We start from the raw sequence: 27,758 nt of genomic DNA on the forward strand, positions 1-27,758 counted from the left end.
TCAATCCAAGTTCTCTACAATGTTTCTACACCTCAGTTCTCTTTCTGCTTTATTTGTGTTGCTGTTCTTGTTGCGAGGCGTCTGCCAACCGCAACATTGAGTCCAAATCCATCTCCCCAACTGGAAGCTCCATGTTCATGCCATAGTCACGCAGGCCTTGTGCTGCAGCTCGTGGGCTCTCAAACATCTCGCTTTTAACTACAGAGAGGAGAACGCCATAGCCGCGCACGGCAGGATGAAACAAGGTGGCCGCCACTCGTGTGTGTGGATGGTTGAGCGCTGACTAGAGTTTGGAGGCAACACTTCAGCACACCTACATCCTGAGGTCCGTTTCACAAAGCAGGTTTAGTGTTAACCCTGAAATGACGGAAACTCTTGAGTTTTCCGTTTCACAAAAGGCAGATAACTCGACCCAGAGAAAGAGAGGTAACTTAGCCTCTCAGTCAGTTAGCGTAGTAATTCACTCCGTGAAACTAATCTGGCCGGGACCTGGATTTTCCAATGAATTGAGTTTCTCTCTGACTCCGCCCCTTTTCAGCCACACACGGTTTTTGATTTCCTCATTGGCGTAGCGATGTTCGGAAGTCTGTTATAAAAAAAAAAAAAAAAAAAAAATTAAATTAAAATAAAAAAAAGTAGAAGTTCGACTAACGTGGCACGTCCTTTTGATAACGATACCGTGGATGAAGGTGCAGCATTACTGCGCAGAGAATGAAATATTCGTCTGGAGATGGTTATCAGACCCCGCATAGTATTTTCAGACAGTTATCTGTTCGAGCGGTCCCTTTTCACGGCATACACAACCTACACCGGCTTTACATTTGAAACATTACCAACTGTAGTCATGTTTTCACATGTCAGCAGAAATTCTGTGTTGTGCTGCGTTTCTTTGCAAATTAGAGTTTTTTTTACAGGTTTACAGACAGATTTAGGGAACTGCGTGAACTGTATCATTTCAGAGATTAAGTCACCATCATTACCACCACACAAGTCAAATACATAATACACATTTCATTTGGTCTTCTTTATCTCCTATAAATACAAGAGTTAGTTTGGTTAATGTTCCAATAGTTAACATAATTCACTATGCACCCACCTCTAACGTGTGCCCAGTATTTCAATTTCTAGATCTGCCCTCCTAATCTGGTGGACAAAGTATTGCATTTCTTTGTCCTTTATTTTTTCCTCAGCAGGTGAATTTTTTAAATCTTTTACTGGTAACACATAAGGAGGACATTAAGTGATACAGTTGCACATGAATTCCACAGAATGACCCTCTGGTGTTTACTGAACATCCATCTCACTGTATCAATCTGTGCAGTGGAAGTACGTAATCAAGTTGTTATGTCTATAGGCCCCTCTGGATTTACCTCTGTAAAGGCAGCAGGCAGTTTTATGGTGCGCTTCATCCTAGATGAGTGATTCGTTTCAGTATACTTTAACTACCACTTGGCAAAAGTCTAACCCTAACCCACCAGGCAGATAGAAACTGAGGTACCCCATGAGATTATGCCGAGGTCTTACCTGTTTGAGCAATGTTTTTATATTTCATCTTAAATCGCAACCAAGTGCGCCTGTCTGCCGCAGGATTGTACCTAAATGAAATAAATTAATAACCTACCATTCAAGCAGTGAATCCGTCGAATCCAGGCTCCATTGATTTTGTCTTTTAAGAGTTGGGGTGCACGCACTTAACTCCGGTTGAAACTACTCCGAAGGGATCAAACTAAATGGAATCTGCTGTTCTGGACCCAAAAACTCAGAGTAGAGCTACTCAGAGTTAAGTGTTAAACTCATGTTGAACCTGCTTTGAGAGGAGGACCCCAGGGCTATAAATTAACTTTTTTTGATCACTGGTCAATGTGACTGGTAAATTTCTAAAGTTACCCGCCAATCAAAATGTCTACTAGTCACTTTTTTTGGGGGGGAATAAATAGTCTTATTCCACACACAAAGGCAACTGAATGCATTTAGTCGCTGGGCATTTTAATAAAATCATAACAATCAGAGCCAAAATTCAACAATTGGCAGCAGTCCACCATCAAATGCATCAGCTTCTCAAACAACTCTTAACACCTGTTTTGATTTAGGAATCTCTTTCACCGACACATTTCGCCAAGCTAGTTTCTGTAGTCTCATCATCTACATCAGAGGTCTACAAATCTGGTTCTGGAGGGCCACTGTCCTGCACATTTTAGATGTTTCCTACTCCGACACACCTGATTCAAATGAGTGGCTTCTGGTAGCTATCAGGTCTGAAGGATGTTTTTCTACAAATTAACACACTCACACCTGCATAGGAATGGCTTGTTTGAAGCGTTTCAGTCAGGTCTTAGAGTTCATCATAGTACAGAAACAGCACGAGTCAAAGTTACAGATGACATTCGAATGACTTCAGACAAGCGATAGGCCTCCATACTTGTCCTGTTAGATCTTAGGGCTGCCTTTGACATCGTTGACCATTATTGAAATCGGGATCAAAGCAGCCACACTAACAAGAAAACACAGATTTGAACAGTTAGACTGAAAACTGGCTTTATTGAATAAAAATCTCTTTTACAGTGACCAGGTGGTACAGCTGAACACCAGCTTTACATGTATACCACAGAAAATCAAATGTGTAAAAAGAAGTCTTGATTAAATAGTCATTTAATCTCTGGTCTGTTCTAAATACTGTGACGGATGATACAGCCATGTGCCACTTTAAATGAGGTTTTGTTATTTCCTCTGTTGGAATTACTTAAAAACTATGTTAAATTTGAGCTGACATTAGGTCCTAGAACTATCCTTTTACCACAAAATATTAGAGAAGTAGAAGCTGTTCATCACAGGATTGTAATGAGACAGGAAGTCTCTATAAAGTATGAAGTTGAGCATCAGACACTAAGAGACAACATATTACTAATTTGAATCATTAAACACTGGAGTTCAACATATGGCTTCATGATCTTTACACAAAACACGCACTCCAATCGAGCCCTGAATACTGAAGCGCCTTCTACTGAAATACCAAAGCTTTACTGAAATATTTTAAAACATCTTAGTCGCAATAAAAAAAACAAAAAACAAAAAAACAACAACAACAACAACCCACATTTCTCCACTTTGATTTGTTCCATCGCAAAGTTCATGTTTCCAAATGTAAAAATACTGAATAGTTCTTGACACAAAGTACTGGAGTCATGTGACCATCAGACACACTAATATTTGCATAGAAAATCTGTATATATAAGGCATTATCTGCATAGAAGCAGCAATTGTGTTGGCTGTCACCTCTAAGTTTTAACAGTGAAGACGGTTTAATACAAAGCTAAACAAAATGTACACAGTGAAGACATGCACACAGACGAAAAGAAGGAAATGCATGTTAATATGCTGAAGATCGTAATCAAAAGTAGACACCTAAATTAAGAAAATACATACTGTTACTGTTCAGTATCATAGAAGCTCAAAATCATTGGTGTCTTTTTGCTTTCGACTTAAGATGAATACAGAGAATGATCGTGTGGAAGAAACTAAATCTGGCTGTTAATAAAGCATGAAGCTCTTCTACATGTAGCTGGGAAGGTCCTGAGTGTTCACTGCTGTGCTACTATATGTGTTTTACACTCTCACTGCTCCTGGCCCTCATCCCTCAGCTCTGAGGGGAGGAACTTGTACTGCTGCTGCCTGATCATGGCCAGCTTCTTCCTGGCTTCATCAAGCTCCCTCTCCTTCCGTAGCATCTCCTCCTGAGCAGCAATAATCTGCAAAACAACATGGTGTATAAACCAGTCCACAGACACAGTCAGTGGGCACTCAGCCTGATAAATTGTTCTGCAGAGGACTTTCGTAACATTGACACTCCAGCTATAAAAGAGACTCATAAATACACTGATACACTGACACCCCAAAAAATCCCAACACAATTTAAAGCTAACCTGTGTGTTAAGTGACATCATTTAGATTTTTGACAGTTGACAGATCTTTTTCTTTAATCTCTTTATTTTGCATGTATGTGTATTACAGTATTTGGTGGGCTACAATTGTGCTTGCTTAGCATTCCCACTGTGTTCATGTGACTCACCTGAGCAATGCCTCCCACCATCTTACTCTTGACCACCACAGCTTGGTCGTCCTGAGCATCAAATGCTGCTTTCTGTGCTGCCTTCACTAGGTTATCAGATGCCCTCTTTACAGCATTTCCAGCCGCCTAAACACAGAAACACACAGTCAGCCAGGAGTGAGTGTGTGTGTGTGTGTGTGTGTGTGTGTGTGTGTATATATATATATATATATATATATATATATATAGATATATATATATATAGAGAGAGAGAGAGAGAGAGAGAGAGAGAGAGTCAAACTAAAACCGAACGAGAAATGAGAGATGTAAACAGTTAAGTCATATGAGGGGATTCTACAGACTTGTAGCATCCGACAAATCCACTGAAACTCCAGGAAAGGGAATGATAACCTCCACCAATGGTGGTTGGCCAGTTGCCAAAACAAAAGTTTTTTTTCTTCTTGCCTAGCGCTGAGAACGACTGTAAAAGGCAACAAGCAGTAGCCTGCTCAAAGCCAAACATTCATGTCATCAGGCAGCTCAGCTCTAAGACAAGTTTTGTCCTTTTGTGGCTCTGTGGGTTGAAATCTGACACTAGGTGGACATAAACCAATGGGGAGGATTCACAGACACAAGTGAATCCTCCTCACTGGTTTATCTTTGGCTGGAATGTGATTGTTAGTTTCACCCTGACACACTTAACACTTTGAAGGCCCTCATCAGCTGTGTACACGCTGAACAGGGACAGACATAATATTAAACCAAGGAGACTTTGACGGGAGCTAATGATCTAAAAATGGACATTACTGATCATTGATAGTCTGTTTTCACTTGAATACAAACTGCACTCAGTGAAATAATCCATGACCATCCCAACACTAACACTAACCCATCTGGCGGTCTACATCCCACTAATTCCAGTTTCATGTCATTTCAGTTCTGTTATTTGAGATCTATACAACGGGATATGTCTTGTTTTGTCATGAAAATTTTTTTAATTTGACTTGTAATTTGGTATGTTATGTTTTACTTGTGGCTTGGAAGTGCAAATCACAACAGCAAAAGAGAAACAAATCAGAAAACACAACAGCAATAGAGAAACAACAACATCATCATTAACCAAAGCGGAGAGGGTAGGTACCTTCAGGCGACTGATTGGACAAAGGACACTGCTTTGCGGTGCACTAGACAAACAGAAACAAATGACCACATGGCCATATATTGCCAAAATTATGGAAAAGAGTTCCTGATGAAACCCTAACTCCTACAGTGATTGTGGGTAAAGGCTGCAAGAAGTTGACAGCGACCAAACCCATGCACGTCAATCAAGTAAGTTCATGGATGTAATGTTAATGTAATGTTTGTGTTAGGCTACTTTGGGATGTTGTGACATTTGCTTACCAGAGCAAGCTAACTAGCTTGTGTCCGTTTCCTGACCTTGCTCAGCTATTCCTCTACGGAAGCTACAGTATACCTACACACACAAATGTTGTTATGCAAATGTGAGAGGGTTGTGGTGGAGAATGTGGTTGTTGTGTGCCATTCACCCTGAAGGGCTTACAAGTGCAATAATTAATTAGAGACACAATGTTGTTTCAAAAAGTGGATCAGTTGACAATGTTTTACGTTGTGTGTATTTGTGTACTGCTATAAGTCAGGAACACTTTTGTGTTGCAGTTGCGCTGCCCCAGTGATGAGAGCTGGGACACAGGGGTCAAGCTCTGGTTCTGCAGGTTTAGTTTTCAGTCACAATAACAAGTTACGAGTCATTATCTAACATCACAGTTAGTCCGCAGCTGTTTAATGAAGGCTAAAATTAACCATAAGGCAAATATCCTGCGTAGTTCCTCTGTTCTGCTGCGCTCCTCTGATCAGACCGGCATCCCTAGCAACAGTGTGCTGTACTTGACAATGGTCTGCCACAACCATTTTACTCTGCCAATTACAATGACTGTCCTGTATTCACTTTGGAAATATTTACTAGTTCCTGATCATGATGAATGTGTAACTGTGACATGCAAATATTCCCTGTATTACCAATTATCTGTACATTGATCTTTAAATATTACCCACCAACAGTCCACTTTTTTTTATCTTGCAGATAAATTGGTTTGATGACCATTGAGAAGAGGGGTAATGTCAAGCCTCAACGTGGGAAAAGTCTGCCTTTCCAAACATCGCAACATTGCCCCAGATCTTACGGACTTTAATTAGACCCCTAACCCAAAAATTTCAAATGTGTAAAAATGCTCTGCTATGACTATTTTTGATTGAAAGCTCTCAAAGAGGCTAAAAACACGTCAACTATTTCTCCCCCATTGAAAAAAATCCAGGTTTTATGAATATTCATGAGTATGCAAATGAATCAGACTTGTGCCTGCCCACCGCCACTGCCTGATCTGGGTTGCTCGGTAACAGCAGGGCGCTGCGCCAGCTTTCAACCGCTGTTGCAACCACTTCTCCCGCGTGGTATGATCTTTTGGTAAAGGATGAAGGCTGGTATCATGATTAGCCTCTCCACACCCAAACACAGAGCAAGCGTTCGCCATCGCTGTCTGTTTTATGTTGCTGCCGCATTCCAGTCTTTGCATGTATAATGTAAATGAACTGGGAAAGAAAATCCACGGGATTGGTTGCTAGGATTTGTGACGAATGAAATCCAACTGAGGAGCTGAAAAACTGAACCCAACTTTTCAGATCTGGTATTGAAACTGCATTGGAGTCGCGCACTCAAGACTTCGCAGCTGAAATGTCTCGTAGCAGAACCCAAATGCTACATTTACATGTTAATAATTAGAAAAAAAAAAAAATAATAATAATAATTTGACAAATTTTTGGGCTGGGGAGTCTTTAAGACTTTAATAAAGAATCTAGTGTTTGTTCCATGGGTCCATACAGTCATCCAGGTCATGCTGCAGAGCATTACTGAAGCTAAATCTCAGTAAGCACTGGCGTTCATGGCTGCCTACTGAAAGGTTCAGAGTCTCTCAGGTCTCCAAACAAGTACATCCAAACATCCAAAACTGAGACCTGGGGATCCATTAGACGCAAAGTGCCTTATTTCACACAGAAATCAGACTGAAAACCAACTATGATTATCCAAAAGTAATCAACCACTGATGTGATTAAATTTTGGGATAGAATAATTCCTATGGATTCATATATTTGTATTAAACAGCTGAAGAACTTTAATTCGAAACAGCGGGATTAAGCAAATAACAAGGCTGTTATTGTCATTTAATGTGAATAATAATCACAACGACAAACAAGGAAAGGATTTTGAATAATCAGCACTGCTCAGTTTAACAGACAGAGGTGATCACTACAGTTTCCACTGTACTTTTAATCCATCAAACTTCACATTTTAACGCAAAGTCTATGTTTCTGTTGAAGAACCTGCCCCTTTGTCCATAGAGACATGGATGAGAGAGTTTGGTGTGGATGAACTTGTCTGGCCTGCACAGAGTCCTGACCTCAACCCGACAGAACTGAATTAGAGTGGAGACTGAGAGCCATGACTTCTCGTCCAACATCAGTGTACGACCTCACAAATGCAATTCTAGAAGAATGGTCAAAAATTCCCACAAACGCACTCCTAAACCTTGTGGATAGCCTTCCTAGAAGAGTTGAAGCTGTGTATAGCTGCAAAGGGTGGGCTGACATAATTTTAAACCCTATGGATTAAGAATGGGATGTCACTTACATTTATACAGTATGCGAGTCAAGGCGGGTGAGTGAATCCGTTTGGCAATAGTGTATCTTGAAGTAATGTCATGGACATCTTATTAGAGATCCTATATTTTTACATACACATCACAACACAGAATTGTGACATTATTAGCAGGAAAGCTGCCAATAGGCCACAGATGCTCTTCTTCTGTTCTACTGGTGGAATTTTTAAAGCTAAAATTTCACAGTTGCACCAAACATCAGTCAATAAAGGATGAGTGTGTAAATAAGGAATGATTTTGTGCACAACATAGTCGATACAAACATTGACACTAATACAAAGAGCTGTAATAATCTGTCCATGAACTGGTTGGCTGTTGTATAGTAATGGATCACTGTAGATGGCACAGAAACTGGAAGATCAGCATAAAAGTCATTTCTGTCCCTGACCCTCCTGCTGCTTTCCAGAATTATTCACAAATTGAACAGAGACACTGTGGATTACTCAGCACTCTGAATAATTACAGCCTTAACAGGACCATGGCAGAGAGTGATGAGAGCAAGTGCTGTTGCTGTAATCATAGATCGAGGTTAATGTTTCCAGTTCTCTGTGCTATGGCTAGACCGGTGGATTGTTTCCAGAGCAACAGCAGACATAAATGTATGGGAATTACTGGAGTGGCAGCTGCAGGCTCAGAAGAGGAGGAGATAAGCCACTGCTGATTGGGTCAGAGAATATGAGAAGGCATGGGGAGGCTGATGTGTTCACTGCAAGCATACACAGCCTTAAAGATAGTATTTTTGGGTGGATTAAGTGACAGGAGATACTTCTAGTTTCTGTTATGTCTTGGGACTGACCGCATCAGTTACACATAAAGGTCAGAATGACCCTCCTGTTCCACATTATGCTGTTAAGTGTTTCAGTGCATTTACTGGAGCTAAACAGGAAAGAAAGACACTGAAGAGACACTCCAATATAACACAAAGGTCAGTTTGGTTTTGTCAGCCCCACTCAGTCTGTGAGGGAGGTCTATAAAGTCTGAGAAAGTGTAGGACATTAGGAGTCTTTGGATGTTGAGTAATAAAAAACTATTGTCATGGTATCTCAAACTCTGCCAGTCTCTTCTGATTCCCCCTCAGTTTTGTGAAATATGAAGATGAGCCCTTTAAAGTAAATGCAATGTAGTAGAATATGAGGTGGTCTTGTACCTGTGCTAAATATAGGGCATGCTAATCCTGATGTAGCAGCTGTACAGATCATGCAGCTCACCTGTAACCCTAAACACGCTATAGTCCGGTCTATAAATAACTTCTAACATACAGTACGCTCTCGGGCAACCTCAGCTGTTGGAGAGTGTTTGATTTGTTTTCCTCAGGAAACTCCTGTGGATGTATATATGTATGGACATATAAAAGGGGGATTCGAAGGATTCATCCAGACTGGCCAAGCTGAGCAGGCAGGCCAGCTCTGTGGTCGGCATGAAGCTGGACTCTGGTGACAATTGCAGAGAAGAGGACACGGGCCAAACTCGGAGTGGGGGCTACAATAATAACAAACTCAGCTTGGTCGATGAATACAGGATACGTGTGCACTGCTATATTTGCACTATGTAATTTTCTTCCCTTGTGATGTCCATTGCTGTTGGTATTTTAAGGGAACCTCCCATAAATGTAAGTTTGAAAGATTGATTAAGTCTTTCTGTCTGTCTTTTCAGCAGGTAGAAGAGCTAGGATGAACACCTGCTCAGGTCAGGTGTCAGTCTGATCATGCAGGATTAATGGGGGACAGAGCTAACTTTGAAGCCTGGCTTTTTCGTTACCAGGTGACAACTCAAGTTCAATTTCTCCCACAGCAGCTCTCGTGATGGAGTGATTAGAGTGTATGCCACATAAAAGCGGTATCCCAGGCTTGTATCTGGCTAGAGATTGTTGCTCTCTCTCATTCCACTTTCTCTTTTCTTGTTTACTGGTGGTCTCTCTGCCAAATACTCATGAAAATAAAGGGTTAAAAAGTAGCCACAAATGAAAAAACAAGCAAAAAAAAAAACAAAAACTTTAAAATAATAATAATAAATATCATTTATGCCATCCCATGTTCCTGCAACACCTGCAACAACCCCCCCCCCCCAATTCCTATCTCTCTCTCTCTCTCTCTCTCCCCCACTCTCAACCCAACCAGTCGAGGCAGATGGCCGCCCCCCCTGAGCCTGGTTCTGCTCGAGGTTTCTGCCTCTTAAAGGAAGTTTTTCCTTGCCACTGTCACCAAGTGCTTGCTCATCGGGGGATCTGTTGGGTCTCTTTAAATAAATTTATAAAGAGTTTGGTCCAGACCTGCTCTATATGTAAAGTGCCTTGATGTAACTTTGTTATGATTTGGCGCTATACAAATAAATCTGATTTGATTTGATTTGAAATAAATATATAAATAAATTGTAAGTACCTTGTTTCTATATCTGTCTTATTTACTGTGATCATATCATATTTAAGGGGAAGAGTCACTTTGTTACATCGTGATCTACTTTTACATTAGAACTTATTTTCAGATCCAAAAGATCAGTATGTTAACCCATCTGACAATACAAATTCCCACTCAGCTTATTAGTTACTACTGAAGAATACATAAAAATACTGAAAAATGCATAAACATTAAAACACATTGTTCACACATCTATTGTCACTTCAGGTTTATTCAAGCTATTATTATTTACGATTATTATTTAAAGTGTGGTTCACTGCTATAATCTGTGCTTAAAGAGAGATGGAGAGTAGCGGGTGAGCAAGACCATGCTGCAGTTGGTGTGTTTGAAGACACTGTAAGTTCACTAACTCTTTGTACCATGATTGCTGCACTGATTAGAGCTGACCTGAATTCTGAGGCCAAACTCTGCAATAAATTGAAGTGTGGCAGCAATGTGCCATCTGATCATTGGAAAAGTGTCCAGTGAAGCAGGAAAACTTGATAGACCTGGCAGTCTATTTAACTTAAGTTTGGTGAAAATCATATGAGCCCGAACTAAAGGTCCACAATGGGTAATTTTTTCCCTTAGTGCAGAACAAATTAAGTGACTTCCAGGTGTGACAGTAATAAACTTTTGTTTTCTGCCATCATTCTTCCCTGATATCATCTCTCAGAAATGACTGGGCTATCAGCATCTTGTAGCTATACCAGAAATCAGTGTGCGGAGGGGCCTGATAGACTAACCTGGAGCCTCTTCATGGTCTGGGAGTCCTGGTCAGCCTTGACCTTGCAAGCCACCAGCAACTGAGCAGTGGAAGCCGCTACCTGCTTAGCTGACGAGATGAGCTTCTCCTCACTGGCATGGCCCTGCACTGCAGAGTTTGCTGCCTCACACAGGTTGTTGGTTGCTGCGGCAACCATTCGAGCCTGAGGAGTCAAATCATTGATTGTAAGATGTGTCATTATCAGTTTTTTGTGAAAATTCTATATTATTCTGAAGGTAAGAGACTTACAGCTGAGATCAGCCCCTGAGACCACTGTCCATCATCCACAGCGTTGGCTGGGATTGCTCCCACCTGAGAACACCATAATACCAGTTTATCAGTGTTACAAGTCAGTACTCCTGAAGTGCTCACGTTTCATTAGTATATCAAATTCATGTGGTGAACAAGCTGACAATCGAGAGAACAATAACAGGGATTAATGAATTAAACAGTACTTTAACAGGTGTTTCTCTAACCTTAATCAGTTTTTTCCCCCCAAATAATTTAATGAAACTCAGGTGAGAACTTAAAATTAACCCCTGTACCTGCCTGGAAATTAAAACCAGTTCTTTCACCAGGCTCCAGTTTACATAATGCAGATGATGAATCTGTCGTTTCAATGAATCTACAACCTTCCTGCTAAAAAATGTTTGTAAGTGATTGATTGGCAATAAACAGAAGATGTTTTTGATTAAGTTCAAGAAAAAGGAGCTATTTTGTGTTGTGCAAGTTTTGAGTTCCCCAACTTCATATCTAAATGATAAAAAGATGTCTCATGTATCTCAGTACCATGACATGATTTGAGTTTATTTATGGTGAGTAAAACTCTGCAGCTCTAGACAAATTAACACGTCTGTGAACAGTGGATCATTGTACCTTCCCCTGAGCCACCAGCTCCCTTTGTGCAGCTGAGGCAGCTTTCACCAGAGCACTAGTGGCAGCTGCGATAGACTTGGCTGCCTCCAGAATCTGCTCCTCAAAGTTCAAGCTTTCATCTGCCTCCTGTTTATAAGAGAGGGATACCAATGAATGTCCAATATACATTTTGTGTCACAGTATAGTAAGACAGGCTGATCTACAGAGAGAGGAACTGGAATCTAGCCTAGCTTAGTTATGTTAACGAGTTAGTGTCTGTGAGGGCCATCACTTCTGAGGAGCTCATCCTGTGACCCTGTGCTGAGGTTAATAGACTCTGAAATCATCTAACCTTGGGTTTGGTCCTTGGCCTCAGCTGCTCCAGTTTCTTGGCAGCTGCCTCAATAGCTGCTGCTGCTCCTAGCAGTTCATTCTCTGCGATGACAGTGGGGTCCTCAGGGTCCACCCACTCCGTGCCTTTGACACACACCCACAAAGCTCTCACAGTTTATCAGCAGTTGATTGCCTCAGAATATTGTTGGCTGTTAAAATGGTGTCTCAAACATGTTTCAACGGCACTGATACAATCCTCTAACATTTCATTGTACAAGTTAAATGTTCCTAACCTGTTCTTTAACTGTTCTTTACATGATCTTAACTGTTCTTTAAAAGCTCTTTAGAGTTAGTCCTTAAAGTCACCTGGGCTCAGGTGCAAACAAATGCTGCTTGAGTCACAGTGACACAGACACATGAAGTCCAGTTGCCGTCAATTCATCTTTCTCAGAGAATCTAAACAGACTTAATATACCTTTCATGGCTTCTGCAGCCTGGATGAGCTCAGTGACAGAGCCTGCAACCCTCTTGGAGTAACTGGCTAACTGCTGTTTCAGGTCATGAGAAGGTTTCTGGATGATCTGTGGAAGGGACAGAGTCACAGGCTTTAGATCTACCTTTGTACAGATAGCCTATATTGAAGCCCAGTCTGTTCTTAACAAATTCTAAGATGAATGCAAATGATAAACTAATACTGAGATGGAACAGGCAGATAAAATTGCAGTAGCATGGCATCAAACACACTGCAATTCAAATATGTCAGAGGACAAAATATTAAAGAGCGTTTTTTTTCTTGGACTGTTAAAGGAAGAGCAGGCGATGAAGTTGGACAAATATTGGAGCTATCCTGGAGAATCATGTGGAAAGAACACCTCACCCACGTGTTCACATGTACTCGTGCACACATTTGGGTTAGCAACCACTGATCACCAGAATTCAGTCAGAATTCCTCCTTCTTTCCTGTCACTGTGGTGATTAATTAACAGGGGCATATGTAATAGTGCTGTATATATAGACCCATCATTTACATTGTCTCTCTTCCTCAGCTTTAAATCTCCAGGAACAAACATTTTTTATGGATGTCAGATTAAAGCTGCGGGACACACTTTTGCCACAGTGATATCACATACACTTTATAGTGTAGTCACAATAAACGATGCATGAGGACATGCAAGATGAGACACCAAACAAAAAAGAGGAGGAGACATGAGAAAACACACTGGAAGGACACAGGAAAAGATACAAGAGACACACGAAGACACAGAAAGACACTCAAGAGCAATTCCAAGGAGGAAAGTGGGGAAGACACAGGTAGGAGAAATACAGAGAAATATAACATACAGAAAGAATTGAAAGAGACACAGCAGGAAATGCAGCCAGGTGACGCATGGGGAGACACAAGAGGACACACAGGAGAAACAAGTAAGAGAGACAAAGAGGAGACAGCAAATGACACAAAGGGAGGCTACTTACAGGAGAAGACACTGTAGAGTTTTCATGTGTGTGAGTCAAAATCTTACCACCAACACATGTTCCAGTAGTCCCAGATATCCAGAGGCACATTCGTTGCCAAAGCGCAGGGCTCTCATTTGGACATCTTTGCTGACCTCAGGGTGGTATGCAGCTTCCTGAAACCAGAGAGAAAAGACCTGAACTCCCTGAACGTTGACAGCTTCCATTTCATGTCATATTCAGCTACAGGTGCAAAACAAAAAAGGAAAACTTTTACACATCAGATTAATACCGTTCAAGTCATGCTTCAATCCAGTGCTCTGCCAACAGTCAGTACTTTTAACCATGACCTCTTGCTAACCTCAATGACTGTCTACTGGACCAATCTCCTACCTTGACTCAGATCTTACAACATAATGCAATGACTGTATACAGACATCAGTTGTGGCCATCGGCACATCAGAGACGAGACAAAGTACTAACTCAAACTGATCTGAATGTGCTTCATTAAAATAATTTCTAATATTAAAATCGTATATTTCCTTTAGCTCTGTCATATGATCGTACTGTGTCAGGACAGGGTTAGGGTCTAGGGAGTTGATTTTTCATTCTTAAAAATCTATACACTCAAATCCATGCACTGCATACTCTAAACACTGTTAAAACAGGTGGGGGGGGGGGGTGTCAGACATTTGGAGAAATCGTGTAAGTATAGCAACCTCTCACAGGAAATATTGGCTGATGCCTGCTCTGCCTCCTGACAAGAACCTGTACCTTGCAGGAGTGCAGCATGTCAGCAATGGCTCTCCTGCTGAGATTCGCTGTTGCAATGATGTCTTCCTGACGACAAGAGTTCCCAGCAGCCACTGCCTTTGCTGTTGCCATTGTGATCCCTTTTGTCATACGAATGAACTCTTCTGGTGTTGTCGTCTTCGGTGGTGGTTCAGAACTGCTAAACACCTGTACAGTAAAATCAAGGGACGCTTTGAGCTTTGTGAATCACATGACCTGGTTGAAGTACTGCAGATACATTGAGATATTTGATTACTTACAGCTAGCTCCTGTTTGATGTGTTCAATAGTGGCCTCCAAAGCTCTGGTCCCCTTCGTGGCTTCATCCTCCACAGCTTTTACTGTCTTCAGCAGGGATGTCACATTGGTCACCATTACCTGCAACAACAGATCCCTCTTTTGAGCATTGAATCCCAGACTAGCGACATACATGACACAAACAGGACTGCACTATCTGCCCAGTTTATCATTACATCACATTTGAAAATCTCAATCTCTCTCAGTTTGTTTCATTTATACCTCACACCATGTGGATTAGGTGAGGTGTAGAGGTGTGATGTGTGGTAATGCAAGGTGCAGAAGAAGTGGATAGGTTTTAGAGATGGACAAGTGTGGAGGTGTACAGATGTATGAATGTTTATGGATGTGGTGTAGAGGTCTACAGTCATGGAGGTGTACAGGTGTAAAGGTTTAGAGGTGTGGAGGTCGACAGGTATTGAAAAGACATTTAGATTTGAGGTGATTGTAGAGCATTGTTGAGCAGAACATTTCCGTATAAGAGCATTTACATCTCGATTTTTGTTAGTTACCTTGGCAGAGTTCTTCAGCTGCAGCATGCTGGGATCATCATGGGGTTTGCCTGCAGCTGCTTTGGTGGTGCTGATGAGGTTTCCCAGTGCTTTGGCCACATCCTTCACTGCATTGATCAAGACAACCTGCAGAGAGTAGCACACGGTCTGAACTGGTGCCCTCACATGTGAGTATGACGTGGGAGCATGACATAGCAGCTATCTCTGAGCTGACATGACTGAGAGCTGTGCTTCTGACAGGCAGTTCTGTTGTATATACCTGCGTCTCTGGGTCTTCAGAACCCAGGCTGGAAGCTCCCAGTTTGACCACATCAGCCAGTTTAGTTATAGTACACACTGAGGACTGGGCAGCCTGGGCCAGTTTCTCCTGACTTGCTCCAGCACCCGACACTAATAGCTTTGTGTCCTCCACCAGAGCTTTGGCGGTCTTCAGGATACACTCTCTGCACACAGGGAAGCGACAACAAGGTCAGCAGCCATCATTGAAGATATCCCCCTTTTCTTTTCTTTTTTTCCCCCTCAGCTGCTGCAAGAGGATGAAACCCTAATCATAGGTATTAACATTAAAACTCATTGTCACTCACTTTCAGTCTCAATGACCTCTGAAGTTTCTCTGAAATAATCTGACCTCTTAACCTTTTTGTTGACACCTGAGATTTAGCCTGCAAAATTCTAGGGCCTATTGGTAATGGAATTAATAAAAACTGCTAAAATACAAATATTAAAAAGGTTAAAAAAAAAACTAGCAGTATGATCTAAATGTGAAATGAGGCATATGATATAGTTTATACAGTTGAGAGACCCTGAATTTTGGAGCAAAATCAAGGGGTCTCTAGGGTGAGTACCTGTGATCGGCAAAGGTTTCTGCATTCTCTCTGTTTAGGGTTCCAGCAGTAGCAAACATGATGGTTGTGTCAAGGTCTGCAATGATACCAGATACAGCACTGGCGGCTGTAATGCATGCCTGGGTGCCACGGTTGCCAGCCTGTAAGGAAGCTAGCACATAGGAGACCTAGAGGAAGATAAGGACGAGTCAGTGATGAATGGAGGACAAAAAAGTAGTGTGTGCTGGTAATAACATCCAGGGTTTCGTCATAATGATCAGGTGTCTGGACATGCATCTTGGGCTAAGCAGGTTACAATCTGTAGCAGCATTGCCTGTTAAAATCCTGTGGGCACCTGGACTGCGTTTCTGGCACCACATTATCTGCCACTTTTACCCTGCTCACTAAGACTTAATGAAAGAGAAAGGGCAAGGTGATTAGGTGAGGTACAACCTTCTCAGAGACTTTGCGTGCACTTTCAATCAGCTCTTTCTTGGTGATTGAGTCGTTGGGACTGCACTGCAGAGCTCCAGCTTTGGTCACCAGAGTTGTGCAGCTGAAACCGAGCTCACCAACCTGTTTCTTAATATGAGAACCAATCTAGACACAAACGCATGAAGGTGAAGAGTGAGACAAGTTTGGGTTTCTAACTCCTAACCATGATTTGAATATTGATTATCTTTGGTATGCTTGGTTTTATTTACCTCATCATTCTCTGCAGTCACAGCTGCATACTTAGCTTCATTGGCCAAATTTCCAAACTCATTGGTCAGCTGGTTGGCAAGTCCTCCAAGGTCATCTGGGTTGGTGTTGGACTTAGTCACCTAGGGAGAGACAAGAACATGGTTCACCTCTCAGGTTTACAAAAACAACAATACAGGAAATCATTAAAGATGGCAAGGTGCACTACAGTGGGAGCACCTATATCAGTGTGGGTCGTGGCCTTGGTATAGTCAGATTGAAATTTATTTACTGATCTTATACATTACCAGTCAAAACAGACAGACTTTCCTATTCATTTGAATGAGAAAGTGTGTCCAAACTTTTGACTGGTGGTGTATATGTGAAACAAAATATATTTTCCATTGGCAGTTGGTCCCACTCCTACCTTCAGTTTGGATAAGAGGGAAGGAATAAAGTCATATTCTGGAAGTACTGTTTGTTGAACTGGTGAAGGACAGCATCTTTCATCACTTTCTGGCTATCTGGTGGCAGCTGCACCCTTTCTTGGCTGAGACTGCGAATCTTTAGGTTTCCTGCATTAGGTTCCTCATTTTAGACATTTCTGTCTCTGAAAAACTTCCAAATGTGCTTGCTTCATATAGACAATGCATTACACCAAAAATAATGTTTATTTTTATGGTACCAATCTACTTAAGTTATCAAAGGCTTTTTTTTTTTTTTAAGAGCATGGCAGCGTAGTGGTTAGTGCCGTCACCCCACATTAGGAGAAGGTCGCGGGTTCGGTTCCTGGCCTGGGTCCTTTCTGTGCAGAGTTTGCATGTTAACTGGTGACTAAATTGTCTGTATTGGCCTGAATGCGAGCGTGAGTGGTTGTTCGTCTGTTTGTCTTTGCTTATTGGCCCTGTGAGGAACTGGTGATCTGTCCAAGGTGTACCCTGCCCTCACCTGGAATGCTGGCTGGGATTGGCTCTAGCACCCCCGCGACCCGGAAACGGAAAAGCGGCAGAAGATGGATGGATGGATGGCTTTTTTAGGATTTGTTAGGTGTTTTGGCTGTGACTGTACTAACAGAAATTGCACTAGAAAACTTTAAGAGTGATTCTTAATGTAATATTTCACAAATGCATGGGGTCTCCAAAGTTTTTTTCCACCACTGTAGCATTGTGGCAGAGCTGGATGCAGATTAAAGGAAAGCGGATCTAGGATGCTAGTTGCACCTCCCACTCCACTCTGACAGGTGAGTTCTTTGTGGAAAAAAGGGAAGTGTCCTTTTAAGAGTTTAAGAGTTTTCGTTCTGGGAGCCAGTCACCAGAGACACATTTGCCTACTGGATGATGGTCTATAAAAATGTCTTACCATCTCTTGTACAGTGACAGCAATGGCTTTGGCAGTCTTGACCATGGTGGTCTGGTAGTCCACAAAGTTGCCTTCAGGTTCAAGTGCAGGTGTGTCCTCCATTTTATTAATGGCATCGTTGATGGAGTCCACCATGCCGCCCACAGCACCAGATGCACTGGCAGCTTCGGCCAAAGTGGCACCCAAGTCGTCAACAGCTTCTTTCATCATCTGCACTGACTCCTCTAAGGCCTCCTGCATGTGGGCTACCTGGAGAAGAGGAAACAGCTGAGTGAGATATTTTACTAGACCACACCCCAACCAATGAAACAGAACAATATCATTCAATATATAAATGGACAAATAAAACTATGGGATTGGTAACTACAAAGACACAAGATGAACATTACACAAAAAAGGGAACTCCAAAATATGATCAGTGTTTCTCGTTCACGTTGTCCAAAACTGGATTACAAGCCATCGCTGCTCAAGGTTCATTGTCATTCAAGATGACAAAGAACTACCTCATCTTATAGATTCTACACTTTAGAACACAGTGCATCCAAGTTTGTTGCAAATGTATGCCAAGCTACAGATTGGTCAAGATGTAGATATTGACCCCTGCTGACCTCTAAAAACTCCTGCATAACACAGACCGAGCCCACACAGCAAGGGAGGAAGAGGTCGGGATTTCTTTTTCATCATGTAAAGGGCTGGGTTTGAGCATCCTTTCTCAATGATTAAAAAAAACCCCAAAAAACTACTTTTTCCACAACAGAGCTCAAGAGCTCTGAAACAACACCCCCTATGCTGTGGAATTGTGCCCCCATTAGGGGGGATGCATTAGGGGTTGCATTGTTTCCTTTACATGTGCTAGGAAAAAGGAGAGGGGGACTAAATAACAAGAGCATGAAGACAAAGTAAAAGAAATAGAATGCAGAGAGAATGCAAGCTGTTTTGACTAATCTAGGATTTAAATGCAGTTAAATGCAGTTTATGGAAAACCTGATAGGTTTCTATCACATAAAACTAAGGGCAAGCTCAAGATTCACTGAGCAAAAATGCTATTAATATTTCCAACAGACAAACAGATTATTGGCATTAAGACTGAGGAAACAGCAGTCATCTATTACAGAATAGAGAACAAAATCATAAATTACTGACATAAAAACCCCCAGATAAAAAAAGCTGAATGACTTTACATCTGTAGAGTAATAGAGATACATGCTCAGATGATTAAATCGCATAAAACTGACCGATCTTCCAGAACCAATAGCTAAGAAGTTAGATGAGCCTATAGAGGAATTGGAGATTAAGGAGGTGATCTTCATACCCAGAAATAACAAAAACCCTGAACTAAATGGATATATTGATGAATTTTCCCAATAACTTTAAACATCTGCTGTGTCCTGTTATTAAAATGATATCATCATGCATTAGAACCTAAAAACTATTGCATAATCTTTGACAGCACCAACCATTGTTATAATACATAAAAAGGGTAAAGACCTCGCTGAATGCCACAGTAATTTTAGCAAAACAAATTTATCATATAATCACCCAAATAATTCATTTTGATCTGGCTGGATTTATCACTGGAAGATACTATGGAGATTATTTATGGTGCGTATTAAACACAATAGCTCCACAAAAAGATACCAAAACACAATCAATGATTGTATCTCTATCAAAAAACGTTTGACCAGGTTTCATGGTAATATTTATTTCATACATTAAATTTGGCCGTAATTTAATTAGTTGGCTATAAACACAAAATAGCTATTAAAAGTCAATGGATATAGGTATCCACTGGTATGGACACAGGGATACAAACAAAGCACCCTCTGTCATCCCTGTTGTTTTCCATTGGCATTAGCAACCACTGGCCCACCTCATCACTGATAATGGGAATATAAAATTAATTGTTATTAATAACGAAGAACGTATTATGATATGCAGATGATATATAAACATACCTGACCAAACCAACATCAACAACACCACACTTAAAAGAACACATTTTGCAATTTGATTATTATTCAGATCCAAGGTAAATCTGGATAAAACAGGACAGAGGAGGTCAGTGGTACACTCAGAAAATACATAATTTCAGAGCGGATTTAAATGGTCTAAAGAAAAGGAGGTATCAAATATCTTAGCATATATATTCCCCCGTCTCTGCATTATTGATGAGAAGCTGGTAGGAATTATAGTAAAATGATTCGGTGTGGACTCTGTACGGGCTTTCAAGATCAGGCTTAAAACCTTTCTTTATGACAAAGCCAACAGTTAGAAATGTAAGGTTTGATTATTCTTTTTCTTTTAGTAGTGTTGCTATGGGTCTACATTGCTGGGGGTTGCACGAAGCACCTCTATCTCTGTCTCTCTCACTCTCTCCCTCCCACGCATGCACATTACAACATTACAAGTCTTTGTCACTGCACAAGATCATTGGCTCTATTCTCTGTCCTATTCCCAAGGCCTAGTCTCCAAATTACAGGCTGGTTTTCTATCTCCTGCAGAGCACTCTGGATGGCCAGGACCACGTTCACTACCTTAGGGTTTCCTCCTGCCTCCTTAGCAGTGTATAGCATCTGCAGGGCTGACTCGGTCAGGGTCTTGGTCTGATCTAAGACAGCCATCTGCTGTTGGCTGCTGAGGATCTTGGAAGCTGTGCCAATGGCTGCCATGATGAGGGGCTCGAAGTAGCTGGCCATTTGAGACACCTGTTTGAATGTGGAACAAACAAATAACGACAAGATGAGCACGGACTCTTCCGACTACCACTCAAACTGCAACTATGCATCAGGTAGTTCACCTTGTGTCCCAGCTGGGAGGCTTCAGAGCGAGCAGCCACAGCTACAGGGTCAATCAGGTTACTGATCTCATGGACTGAGGCAGCCATCTGTTCATGGAGAGTCTGTAACACAAAAAGAGATACATAAACAGACACAAACAAATACACGCACACACACTTATAAGTAGATGATATAGAGTGTCTTAAGAAATAAACAATCAATAATTCAGGACTTGGACTACTTGCTAGCAGAGTGGTGAGGGCAAATTAGCTCAGAGTTGGTACATCTGAATTTTTTCTCATTGTGCTTGTTGCCTCCATAGAAATGTCCTATTTGTTTTTGACTTAAGTGTCTGTGTGCATGTAAGTACCTCCATGGAGATGTCCTCTCGGGGTGTAAGCTGCTGACTTATGGCAGCCAGAGAAGCTTGGTCGACTTCTCTGATGCAACCGTTCAGCACTTCAATTGCATCATCACATTCTCTCTGACCAGGAGCCTTTTCTCTACACACACACACACACACACACACACTCTTACACTTACTTTATGCTAGTTCTTTCTATGGTTGTAAAAGAACAGGCTGTTTATTATCTGGTTAGTAGCGAGGTAGGAGCCAGCCTACAGACTCTACCTCATATTGGTGATGAGTTTCTTGATGGAGTCAGACACAGTCCTGGAATGTCCAGCCAATACTGACCACTTTGGGGGGTCTTTGGGGTTGACAGCCAGAGAACGGGCGGTCTGGATCAAACCAGTTGAGCTCTCCAGCATCATCTTTGCTGCTGTCACAATTGGTTCCATGGCTGCATGACCCTAAATGTTGGGAAGTGTCAAGAAGTCAGTGTGCGATAGACTCAGAGAAACTGAAGGCTTGGAGGCATACCTAACAGGTCTGCACAAACAGCACAAACGGTTATGCACTCGCACTGTTTAATCACTCTCATTGACAGGTGAGCTCCTACCTCAGGGCTGATCTGAGCAGGGATGCTGGCAAACTCTGGATTTGAGGCAAAGGCTGTGAGGTTGTCAACAGCTTCTATTAGAGGACCAGTGGCAGCCCGACACTTCTCTCTGTTCTCCTGGTTGAAGGCGCCGTCCAGAGCCTGTACAGTATACACCACAACTCTGTCTGTTCACTTGTCTTCATCAGAAAGATCCCAGCAGACTGAAACTCTAAAGCAACTGTTTTGTCAAATCTGTAGTGTTGTGAAATGGGACAGCCCCGGAGTGGATGTTAAAAAAGGCAACTACAAAACAAGTGATGCCTCCATCCTTGCTGCTGGACCAGGAACAGAGCTAAGCTAGAATTAAGTCACTTACTTCAACAGAGTTATATAAAAGAGACTAATGCACTGCCTTTGGCTCCAATAATCTGAAACCAGATATTAAGAAGCTGCTAATCAGAACTAGTTCATGTATAAGGAGAAGCTTGGACTGTTCTTCTTTGGTTGATTTGGACTGCTTAGATTGATCTCGATCAGATCAGGGTCGATCACAGCTCACAGGTTTTGACTTTTCAAGATATGTTGTACCGAAGGTGCCTAAAGAGTAAAATTCAATGAATGAGCTGAGGTAAAATAAGGAGCAACCATGATCACAAACTTCAATGCATCCAATCTAATCTACTTCAGCATAAGAAACACTGTCAGTGCAATTCCAAAATGCTGCCCAAAGTCCTGAATCCTCACAGACTTGCTGAAAATATAAAATTCTTTAGGTCACATAGGTCTGGTAAGTAATAGGGCCAAAAGTGCTAAAAATATTCTCTTACTGTTATTGAGATGCTGTTTTCCAAAAAAGCCAAATAAAATATGTTCGTCTTTCAAATAATGAGTGCAATCTGTGTCATTCATACCTTACTACCATTCCTAACAGGTAAATGTAGGATTCAAACTTTAAAGTTGAAACACTTAACATTTTACTATATTTAAGCTGACTAGATTTAGACAACTATAAGCTTATAATATTTAGTTGACTAAAACTCAAATAATGGAGGTGACTAAATTACAACTAAACATAATTGACATTTTAGTCAAAAAACTATGACTAAAACTAAATCAAAATTAACACTGCTCTCAACCAATACTTTATTCTAGTGTTGGATAAATCTTATTACTACTGTCTTCTCATTTATTTCATGATGAATTTGAGTAGGATGAAAAACCTTGATGGACTTCACCAAATTGGCGGTGGTGTTAGCCACTTCCTTGGCTGACTGAACAAACTGCCTCTTGGCGACAGGGTTGGGAGTTTTGGAAGAGGCCAGGCGACAAGCATTACACAGCGCAGAGGTATGTTTGGCCACGATGGTGGCAGAAGACAGCACCTGAACAAAGGAGCAGAGTACTGGGTTCAATTTAGGATGTTCCTGACCATATGACAGGGATGGATTGATGTTCGAAAGAGGTCAGACTGTACCTGAGACTGTGTGCAGGCTGGGTCCACCAGATTCTGGCAAGCCATCTGAATGGACTGATTAGCCCGTGCAAACTGAGCGGGGTCCACCAGGCCCTTCTGACCCGCTGAACTGTTGGGGTCTGATACTCCCACCAGGTAGGCAGCCTAGGGACATCGACAGGTCCTGGTCAGTGTCCAGTCACAATCAGACTACAGCAATAAGAAACACGGGACCATACCTGTGCAGCTGCCTCAGTCAGACCACACAGTGCTTTGGAACCAGCACTGACTGAATCACCAAACTCTGGCAAATTAGAGTTCTTGGCATTGTGGGAAATTCCAGCCATGGACTCACCAAGTACCTGTCACAGGAATTGAGGTAGACAAAAGAGAGAAAGTTAAGCTTGAAGAAAATCCTCATTATCTGTGGATGCTTATGAAGACGAAACATCACTGACTTCCTCTGTCCAGTAGGTGGCGTTCCAAGAATGGCTCAAGATTGACACAGACAGGGAAGGCCCTGCAGTGTGTTTGCAGAATATGGGGCAGATTGGACAATGAATTTTGGAGCTATAAGGACTTCCTGTTATGAGTGCAGGCAGTGCAGCAAGGATTTTTATGCAGGGATTTGACCTCCATGTGGTCTTTTAATTTTCCAATCGTTTGGAATTATTCGATTCAGTAGCTTTTCTCCTTTCATAAGACTACAAACAGGCTGTGCCACAGCACAGCCTTCTTTCTGATCCGCTTTGCATTTTGAATGTTATGTGTAATATCTTAACAAAAACGTTTGCACAAAAATACACACTGGTCTTGTTTTGTGGACATTTGGACTTACACCTTGCCAAAAAACACCACTGTCCTGTTTCACTACATTTGATAGTGGATGATTTAGGTGGCGGGGCAAAGCCGTGTATCTGCGTTAGTTTTACAAAATAATGATCCATGTACAGGGATAACCTGGATTTGTAAAATTGTGAAGATTATTTTATTCTTCATCAGATCTGGGTTGTTGCCACTCAATAGTCTTGCACATTTGTCCACAATTATAATTTAAAGTTTGCTTAATATGCAGGCAAACGCAGCAGTCTACGATAACAGAATGCTAAGATTTCGAGGGAGACCTGTCATTAGCCTATTGGCTTTAGCTACACTGAGCACAGCTGTTCAGCGGAGGAATCAGCAGATGGACACGATGTAGACAAGTAAGTGACGTTATTATATTATTAAAAATGTTTGCAACTTGTTTGTTTTGTACAGTATTGAGTTCAAACGCATCACTTGCAACTTGTGTTTTGTAGAGTATTTTCAAACGTATGGTGACGTTTTGCAACTTTAAAAGTTCCCTGTGATGGAAACAAGTGGGTGAGAATACAGTGATCTGATTTATCAAATAGATTTTGACTCAGATTTTGCTCATTTGAGTACAGTGAAATACAAATCTTATGTCTGAACAGTGAATTACACACTCTAAACTTTGTTGTCAGAATCTGATCGTATGAGAGGATGTCAATGTAGCTCCTGTGTCTGTAAGTGTAAGACTGTAAGTCTAGGAGTGATCGGTCCACTTTCTGAATTATATGCATAGAGCACTCCATTTCTTATGCTAATACGAATACGGGGGGATGCTTTTATGACGTGTTATCATTTTGACAGATAAATGACAGGTGAAGTTCCCAAGCAAGATAACAGACCTCAAATTTGTGAAATAACATGTTTGTTTTGTATAAAGTTCACAGAGCTCACACAACGCATGTGATGCAACTTTTTTTCTTGTTTATAAATCTGTTCATGTGTTGTGATCATTTTCACACATCTGTGGCACTGATCACATTGGGTGGACTTATGCCTTGAAGTTGCTTGATATCAGGTAATCATACAATATGAATATTCCTTTGATATTGGGTCAAAGCTCATTTACTGTATATTCACTTTGTAATATGGTTGTATAGGAGATTTCCAAGTTGTCAGGTTTATAAAATTGCATTTTTCCTAATGCAGTAGCACAGTGTTTTTAGGTAACTGTAGACCATGTATGGGTTTTTTTGATGTGGTTTTAGTGAATTTGGATCAAGTGGTGCAGTGTGCTCTACCTTTGAGTTTTCCATCACACTGTCGATGCAGTCGAAGTATGACAGCTCACTGACCGCCTCTGTTGGGTTCTCCAGCATCCCCTGCACAGACTACACACACACACACACACAAGGAATACACAAATAACCTGCATACCTTAGCTGAATATCATAGGACCTGTGCTGTGCACTAGATTAACTAATTTATCCTTTCAATTAATCACATCAATTTCTTCTAACATATCAATGACCTTGGTTGCTCCAGTTGAAATTAAAGATAGAAGACAAATTAAGTCCAAGAATTCAGCTTTCAAATATTAATCGATTGATCTGTATATAATCCAGTCCAGTCTATACCCACCATATACGTCATAAAATTTTGAATATCCCCTTTCCCCCTCTCATTCTCTCCCTACTCTGCCTCTCTCTCTCTCTCTCTCTCTCTCTCTCTCTCCCTCTCTCCCTCTCTCCCTCCCCCCCTCTCCCCCAAACCAACCGGGCAGATGGCCACCCCCCTGAGCCTGGTTCTGCTGGGGATTTCTGCCTCTTAAAAGAAGTGTTTCCTTGCCAACTGTCGCCAAGTGCTTGCTCATGGTGGGGCGTCTGTTGGGTCTCTTTAAATAATTTTAGAAAGAGTTTGGTCTAGACCTGCTCTATATGTAAAGTACCTTGATGTAACTTTGTTATGATTTGGCGCTATACAAATAAATCTGATTTGATTTGAGATGATGTCACATATAAAGTGAAGGAAACAATAGATGAGTCTGTGGTTGTTTACCTCCAGCTCTCTCAGAGCATTGTCACACTCTTTCTGACCAGGTGCTTGCTGAGTACACATGGTGATGAGCTGGTTGATGCTGTCTGTAACTGCCCTGTGGACACAGAGTCACACATGTAAAGGTGAGACAGGAAGAGAAAAACGCTAAGACACAAAAAAGGAGGGAAAGTCCTCTCACCGAGCAGCTGTTGCCAGCTGGTTCTTCAAGTTGGGGGAGCTGGGGTCAGTGGATAGGGCTTTGGCTGCCAGCAGCAGCTTGCTAGATGACATGGAGATGGTCTTCAGGTTGGACACCACCTGTGTCTGGTCTTCTTTAGACTAGAGGAGGAAGAAAAAGTTATTGCGCCTCGTCCAGACAATGCCTGAAAAAAAAAATCTTATGACTTGTGGTAACTTATCTTCATGACATCTTCTCATCATCAACATGCACACAGTTAAGTTTGTCTCAGAAAATTGTCTCCAGTGGTATTTCCTCAATGTCAGGTTTTGAATTTTAGTGTTCTGTCCTTGTAACTTCCTGTTTCATTTTGTAGTACTGGTTCCTTGTTGTTTGTCTGTTGTCCATGCTCTGTTTAGTCCTTGTCAGTTCCCCTATCAGATTTGTCCCTGCTCTGTCCATGTTTTCTTGTTCAGTGTATGTTGTAGATTTAGTTCAGATTAAAGTATTTTTTTCGTCACCTACCTGGTTTCTGGCTCCTGCAATTGGGTCCTCACCCTGCAACGCACTTCACCGCGTTTTCCCCGTGACACTCATATATGATAAAAACTTCTCAAACTATTTCTGTGAGGAAATGTAAGCATCTATGACCTGAAGATTTAAGTCTTCAGAAGGAACAATGTATAAGTTGATTTTGACCATTATGCCAATGACCTACACGTAAGTGTAAAGCTTAGAGCATATGATGTCTAACTATGTATAAGATTTTTTTACATTTCTAATGACTAAAGAGCTTTTATTCTGAAAACTGAAAACATACACCAATCACATATCTTCTTATGAATGCTTTGGTCTGCTTTTTGAATGAATAAATTCACTGCAGTTTGACAGGTGTGTGTGTGTGTGCGCGCACGTGTGTGTGTGTGTGTGTGTGTGTGTGTGTCCTCATTGTTCTGACCTGGGATGTTCCTGCCATGTCAACACCAGCCTCCAAGAAGTTGCTGAAGTCCTGTCCAAACTTACTGGTGGCTCTGGCCAGGTCTTGGGTGGTGCCTCTAGATGCCTGGACTACCTCATTAGCTGACTGGTTCAGGCCAGCCGCCACCTCATTGAGTTGAGCCTGAACCTCCTGGAAACTCCTCCCACTGGATGGGAACTTCAGGAAAAAGATGACAATGACAATGATGGCGTGGAGGGTAGAGGAGAGGTCCAATGAAACTCAAGGAGGCTGTCAATACCATCACCTGTTCACTTATGTTACTTATGGAGTGGCTGTGACTGACTTCAGAAAAACGACAGTAAATGTAATAATGTGAATGCTCCAGTGGTAGAGCACATACCATGAAAGATTTTTACCGACAGCAACACCCTTGGTTCAAATCCAACCTGCAGCCCTTTACTACGTGTCACCCCACCTCTCTCACAGTTACTATTGTAATTAACCCAACCCCAAAAACCAAACACATAGACAACAAGGCAAAGTCAACACACTCACTAAACCACTGAATCTTTACACTGACACAACAGAAAGATCAGG

At 41.6% G+C, this 27,758-nt stretch overlaps 1 protein-coding gene across 1 annotated transcript in view; it reads right to left on the bottom strand.

The window, feature by feature from the left end:
- Positions 1-2,518: 2,518 nt before the first annotated feature.
- Positions 2,519-27,758, bottom strand: part of tln1 (talin 1) — a 58,465-nt gene continuing 33,225 nt past the window's right edge. The window contains exons 30-57 of the mRNA XM_029515236.1: positions 27,180-27,377; positions 26,243-26,382; positions 26,065-26,158; positions 25,308-25,397; positions 23,454-23,576; positions 23,236-23,379; positions 22,982-23,143; positions 21,780-21,920; positions 21,449-21,630; positions 21,188-21,320; positions 20,838-20,939; positions 20,575-20,745; positions 18,041-18,289; positions 16,705-16,824; positions 16,454-16,600; positions 16,022-16,188; positions 15,436-15,619; positions 15,177-15,302; positions 14,629-14,745; positions 14,351-14,536; positions 13,645-13,752; positions 12,600-12,705; positions 12,144-12,268; positions 11,813-11,938; positions 11,186-11,248; positions 10,917-11,099; positions 4,067-4,192; positions 2,519-3,746 (exon numbers count right to left, since the gene is read on the bottom strand). Coding sequence (XP_029371096.1) covers positions 3,612-3,746; positions 4,067-4,192; positions 10,917-11,099; positions 11,186-11,248; positions 11,813-11,938; positions 12,144-12,268; positions 12,600-12,705; positions 13,645-13,752; positions 14,351-14,536; positions 14,629-14,745; positions 15,177-15,302; positions 15,436-15,619; positions 16,022-16,188; positions 16,454-16,600; positions 16,705-16,824; positions 18,041-18,289; positions 20,575-20,745; positions 20,838-20,939; positions 21,188-21,320; positions 21,449-21,630; positions 21,780-21,920; positions 22,982-23,143; positions 23,236-23,379; positions 23,454-23,576; positions 25,308-25,397; positions 26,065-26,158; positions 26,243-26,382; positions 27,180-27,377 — 3,948 coding nt within the window. The 3' untranslated portion in view covers positions 2,519-3,611. The remainder of the gene's footprint in view (positions 3,747-4,066; positions 4,193-10,916; positions 11,100-11,185; positions 11,249-11,812; positions 11,939-12,143; positions 12,269-12,599; positions 12,706-13,644; positions 13,753-14,350; positions 14,537-14,628; positions 14,746-15,176; positions 15,303-15,435; positions 15,620-16,021; positions 16,189-16,453; positions 16,601-16,704; positions 16,825-18,040; positions 18,290-20,574; positions 20,746-20,837; positions 20,940-21,187; positions 21,321-21,448; positions 21,631-21,779; positions 21,921-22,981; positions 23,144-23,235; positions 23,380-23,453; positions 23,577-25,307; positions 25,398-26,064; positions 26,159-26,242; positions 26,383-27,179; positions 27,378-27,758) is intronic.

The sequence above is a fragment of the Echeneis naucrates genome, chromosome 12 (assembly GCF_900963305.1).
Source record: "Echeneis naucrates chromosome 12, fEcheNa1.1, whole genome shotgun sequence".
Lineage (NCBI taxonomy): Eukaryota > Metazoa > Chordata > Actinopteri > Carangiformes > Echeneidae > Echeneis > Echeneis naucrates.